We start from the raw sequence: 6,106 nt of genomic DNA, 5'->3' as shown, positions 1-6,106 counted from the left end.
GAGGGCTTCAGATTCCCCTGGAACTGGAGTTAAGGATGGTTCATAGCCACTATATGGGTGCTGGGAATCGAACCCAGGTCCTCTGCGAGAGCAGTCAGTGTTCTTAACCTGCTGTGCCATCTCTCCAGCCCCCAGAGTTTTGAACTTTTCATTGTAGAGATCTTTAATATTTTTGGTTAGGTTTATTCATAAATATTTTATTGTTTGGGGGGCTATTTAGAATGGGAGGGTGGGTTTCTGCTAGTGTTTTTTCTGATTGCTTGTTATTGGTATATAGAAAGGCTACTGATTTTTGTAAGTTGATTTTGTTTCCTGCCACTTTACTGAAAGCATTAATCAATTCTAACAGTTTTCTAGTTGAATTTTTGGGATCTCATAAGTATAATATCATCTGCAAATAGGGATAGTTTGACCTCTTCTTTTCCAATTAGTACTCCTTTAATTTCCTTCTCTTGTGTTATTGCTCTTACAAGGGTTTCAAGCATTCTATTGAAAAGGAGTGGAGATAGTGGACAGCCCTGTGTGGTTCCTGATTTTAATGGGAATGCTTCCAGTTTTTCTCCATTTAGGATGACTTTGGCTATGGGCTTGTTGTGTACAGCTTTAATTATGATGAAATATGTTCCCTCTAGACCAATTCCTTTTAGGACTTTTAACATGAATTCATGGTTGGATTTTGTCAAATGCCTTTTCTGCATCCATTGAGATGACCATGTGGTTTTTGTCTTTAAGTTCATTTATATGTTTTATTACATTTATTGACTTACAAATGTTGAACCAGCCCTGCATCTCTGGAATAAAGCTGACATGATCATGGTGGATGATCTTTTTGATGTGTGTCTGTATGTGGTTTGCAAGCATCTTGTTGAGAATTTTTGCATCTGTGCTCATTAAGGATATGGGTCTATAGTTTTCTTTTTTGGTTGTATCTTTACCAGGCTTTGGTATTAGAGTGATGCTGGCTTCATAGAAGGAGTTTGGGAGTTCTCCCTCTGTTTCTATCTTTTTGAATAATTTAAGCAGTATTGGTTGTAGATTTTCTTGGACTGTCTAGTAGAATTTTGTTGTGAATCCATCTGGGCCTGGGCTTTTTTTAGTTGGGAGGTTTTGTATTACTGTTTCAATTTCCTTATTTGTTACAGGTCTGTAGGCTGTTGATTTCCTCTTGGTTTAACTTTGGTTGTGGTCATAATTTTAGGAATTCATCCATTTCTTTTAGGCTTTCAAATTTAATGGCATATAGATTTTTAAAGTATTCCCTTACAATATTTTAGATTTTTTTGGTGATTGTTGTGATGTTTCCCTTTTCAGCTCTGATTTTGTTAATTTGGATTTGCTCTTTCTTTCTTTTGGTTAACAGGGCTAAGGGTCTGTCTATCTTGTTTAACCTTTCAAAGAACCAGCTCTTAGATTCATTAATTTTTTGTATTACTTTCTTTGTTTCTATTTCATTAATTTCTGCTCTGAATTTTGTTATTTCTTCTCACCCACTAGGTTTGGGGTTGGTTTGTTCTAGTCTTTCCAGAGTCTTGAGTTGTATTGTCAAGTCAATTACATGTGCTTTTTCCAATTTTTTAATGTAGGCACTAAGAGCTATAAACTTACCTCTTAGGACTGCTTTAGGGTGTCCAAGAGGTTTTATTGTGTTATGTTCTTGTTTTCATTTTGTTCAGGAATACTTTTTTTTTCTTGAGTTCTTCTTTGCCCCATTCATGATTCAGGAGTGTGTTGTTTAATCTCCACGAGTTTGTGTATTTACTATAGCTTCTTTTGCTGTTGATTATAAGCTTTATTGCACTGTGGTCTGATAGAAGGCATGGAATTATTTCAGGGTTTTTTTGTATTTGTTGAGATTGTTTTGTGCCCCCAAATGTGGTCAATTTTAGAGTACGTTGTATAAGCTGCTGAGTAGAATGTGTATTCTTTGGTGGCTGGGTGGAATATTCTGTATATATCTGTTAGGTCCATTGCATATAGTATGTCATTTAATTCAAATGTCTCTCTGTTTATTCTTTGTCCAGTTGACATGTCTATTGAAGAAAGTGGGGCATTAAAGTCACCCACTATCACTGAGTTGGTGCCAATCTCTGTTTTACAGTTCTGGACTACTGATTTTATGAAATTGGGTACTCCAAAATTTGGTGCATAAATGTTCATGATTATAATATTTTCTTGGTCAATTGTTACTTTGATTAGAATGAAGTAACCCTCCTTATTTCTTCTGATGACTTTTAATTTGTAGTCTATTTTGTCAGATATTAAAATTGCAACACCTGCTTGCTTCTTATGGCCATTTGCTTGGAATATTTTTTTTCCATCCTTTCACTCTAAGATAGTGTCTATCTTTGGAAGTGAGATGAGCTTCTTGAAGACAACAAAAAGATGGGTTTTCTTTCTTGATCCATTGCACCAGCCTGTGTCTTTTGACAGGGGAGTTGAGGCCATTGATTTTTAGTGTTGTTATTGAAAGGTGCAGATTGTGTACTGTCATTTTAATTTCTTTGTGTTTGTGGCCCTATTTTGTGTTTCCGTTGTTATACCTTTCTTTATTTTCTTTCTAAGCATTTTGGTCATACTCATTCCTTTCTTTGGTTCTTTGTATTGCTTCAAATATTTTCTGTAGTGCTGGTTTTAAAGATATGAATTCTTTCAGCCCATTTGTGCCATGGAAAATTTTCTGTTCCCCTTCAACCTTGATAGATAGTTTTGCTGGATAAAGTATTCAGGGCTGGCATCCATGCTTGTTTGGAACTGGGAATAGTTTGTTCCAGGTTCTTCTGGCTTTCATAGTTTACACTGAAACGTCAGCTATGATTCTGATGGCTTTTCCTTTATATGTAACTTTTTTTTCTCTGGCAGATTTCAGTACCCTCTCTTTGTTCTGTGCATTTAATGTTTTTACTATCATATGTCATGGACTTTCTGTTCTGATCATGTCTTAAGGGTGTTCTCTGTGCTTCTTGACTCTCTATAGGTATATCTTTCCTTAACTGAGGGATGTTTTCTTATAGTTATATCTTTCCTTAACTGAGGGATATTTTCTTCTATAATCCTATTGAAGATCTGTTCACTGCCATTGGTTTGATCTTCTTCTCCTTCCTGTATGCCTATAATATGTAGATTTGGTCATTTCATGTTGTCCCACATTTCCTGAGTATTCCATTCCTGTGGTTTTTTGTTGTTGTTGTTGTTGTTGTTTTTTGAATTTTGCATAGTCTTTGCTTAAGGAGTCCAGATCTTCAGCTTTATCCTCCAGTCTTGATAGTCTGTTTTTACATTTCATTCATTCTGCTTGTGAGACTTTCTTTTCAAATTTGCTTTTCAAATTATGAATTGTTTTTGATATTTCATTAAGCCGCATATTTGTATGTTCTTGAGCTTCCATCAAAAGTTTATGCCTTTCCTGTTTGAGTTCTTTGAGTCGTTTGTGTTTTCTTGTAATTCTTTGATCATGTTTATGATTGTTCTTTTAAATTCTGTGTCCTGGAGTTCTACAGGGTGGTTCTCAATGTTCTGCACTTCTCGTGGGTTTTGTTGGGTTTTTGTGTTGCTGTCTGGGCATATATATGTTCTTGTTGGTTATGTGTTCGGCAGGAACTTCTACTCTGCTTTTGTTTAATTTAATTTTGGTTCAGAGTCCCGGCTGAGCAGGTCTGTCTGCCTGATCCTGAGGCTGGGAGTTTGGCTGTGAGGGGGCTGCCTGAATGGGAACTTAGGGATCTGTGGTAGGGTGGGTGGTTAATCTGGTTTGGGAAGGTAGTCTAGGTATTTGGAGTTAAGGAGTAAGAGCTAGCCTGTGATAGAGGCCTGTGGGGAGGGACAGTGATGAGAGGAATGGGGTAGCTAGTCCTCCTGTGGAGAGTGTTTTGGAGCCCAGGCTGGACCTGTCTGTGAGTGAGATAGGCAGGGGATGGGGTGGGGGTGGAGCCCACCTGTAAGAGAGGCCATCAGGGGACAGAATGAAGGTGGATGAGAGAAATGGAGGAGGGAGGCAGTGAGCTTGATCCAATTTACTAGAGTCCTGCCTGAGCAGGTCAGTCTGCCTGATCCCAAGGCTGGGAATTTGGCCTTGAAGGGGCTGCCTGGGTGAGGACTTACTGACCTATGGTAGGGTGGGTGGTTAATCTGTTTTGGGAAGATAGTCCAGGGATTTGGAGTTCAAGAGTAAGAGCCAGCCTGTGATAAAGGCCTGGCGGGAGGGACAGAGATGAGAAGAATGGGGTAGCTAGTCCGCCTGTGGAGAGTGGGTTGGAGCTGAACCATATTTTTAGTTTTTTAAAACCTGTTTCCTCTTAGGCACTGGAAAATCTGTTCTTTTTGTCTTTTGCTGAGAATTGTGTATTCTATCTTTGTTTACCATTGTTTTTCGTAGTTCTTAGAATACATTTGTTTTCTTCCATGGCTCTTCATTTTCCAAGCTATTTTAATGTATTCAGCATTTACTGACAGTGACAGTTTATCAGCACCACACATAGTGTGATGATAAGATGTAACTCTAGTGGACCAAAATTAGTGTTGAATAGAGGTGGGAATGGAAAACCAAACCAGGCCTCTTGAGATTGAGATGGAGTTATGTCGATAGGTGAATAGGAATTTTGGAGGTCAAGAAGTGAGATGGGAAACTTCTAAGAGAGAAGAATAGATTGAGGTTCATCTCCACCCACAAATCCTCATGAGTGATTTTCAGATTATGTTTATTTATGTAATTCACCTGCAGTTTTCTAGAACTTAAATGTACTTTTTCGTTTGTGTGTAGTGTGTGTGTGTGTGTGTGTGTGTGTGCACTAGCACATGCATACCACAGTGTGTAGGAGTCAGAGGACAATATTGGTGTTGGTCCTAACCTTCCACATTGCTTGAGACAGGTCTCTTAATGTTCTCCACTGTGTATGCTGGGCTGGCTTCCCTGCGAGCCTCCAGATTCTCCTGTCTTTGCCTTCCTTCTTCCACAGGAACTCTAGGGCTACAGATATGCACTGTGCGCCAGCTTTACATGGGTCTAGGGATTCAAACGCAGATCCTCATGTTTGTGTGGCACCAAACCGTCTCCCCAGCCCTACTTTTTTCTTTTTTAATCATTGCTTTACAAAAGAAATTTGCAGTAATTCCTGGTGGTGTTCATAGCCTGGTCAGTGAAAATCATTTTTGCTATAATGGGATGTTTTGAACCGAGCCTTCTCACACATACCTGTCTGTTGATCATACCATCGGGGGCCAGAAGCCATGCTCACAGTGAGGCCTGTTTCTGTTTCTCTGTCTAGATCAAATTTGACAGTGTGGAGGTATGTGTCTGCTGTGAGCTGCAGCACCACTCATCCGGATGCAGCAATCTTGGGGAGACGCTGAAGCTGAACCCGCTGCAGGAGAACTGCAATGCTGTGAGGCTGACCCTGAAGGTGAGGCTGTCTGCCACCCACACATGCATCGCACCCCATGCTTTGCAGACATTTGGGAAGATTTATTACCATGTAGATTGCCCTCGGTTCGTGATTCATCCAGGTGGTTCAATGCCAGAGGGAATTTCTTTACCGAGAACATTTTAAAGGCTTATAGATTTTCATTTGGAGGCACTGCTTTCAGGATCTCCGTTTCTTTTCACCATTTTGTTTTCTTGCCTCTGACATATGCTGAGTAGCATGTGAATGGCTGAAAGAGCTCTTCATAGATGAGGGTGCTCTGTGTTCTGTTGCTGTAATTCCACCAGGGACCAGATGGGTATGCATTTTACTTTTGAAAAGGTATTTAGGGCCTGGAGAGATAGCTTCGTGATTAGGAAGGAGCATTCCCTGCTCTTCCAGAGGACCAAGTTCAAATCCCAGCAGACACATGATGTGGATCACAACTGCTTGAAACTCAAGCTCCAAGTGAACCATGCCTTCTGGCCTCTGTGGGTACCTGTATACACTTAGCACACACACACATGCACATAAATTTTAAAAAACAAGATAATAAAGATAAGTCTTTAAAGATATTTGGGATTGATGAGATGACTCAGTGGGCAAATGCACTTGCCACCAAGTGTACACACACAAATAAATAAATAAATAAATAAATAAATAAATAAATAATGAATGAATGAATAAATATTTAATTAAAAGATACTTAA

The 6,106-nt window shown here is 39.3% G+C and overlaps 1 protein-coding gene across 1 annotated transcript in view; it reads left to right on the top strand.

The window, feature by feature from the left end:
• Fam189a1 (family with sequence similarity 189 member A1) overlaps positions 1 to 6,106 on the top strand; it is a 530,618-nt gene that overhangs the window by 440,330 nt on the left and 84,182 nt on the right. The window contains exon 4 of the mRNA XM_008850622.1: positions 5,262 to 5,396. Within this exon, the coding sequence (XP_008848844.1) occupies positions 5,262 to 5,396 (135 nt within the window). The remainder of the gene's footprint in view (positions 1 to 5,261; positions 5,397 to 6,106) is intronic.

The sequence above is a fragment of the Nannospalax galili genome, unplaced genomic scaffold (assembly GCF_000622305.1).
Source record: "Nannospalax galili isolate Female #2095 unplaced genomic scaffold, S.galili_v1.0 scaffold685, whole genome shotgun sequence".
Lineage (NCBI taxonomy): Eukaryota > Metazoa > Chordata > Mammalia > Rodentia > Spalacidae > Nannospalax > Nannospalax galili.
The sequence above is the reverse complement of the archived record's forward strand: the minus strand, read 5'-3'. Positions and strand labels throughout refer to the sequence as shown.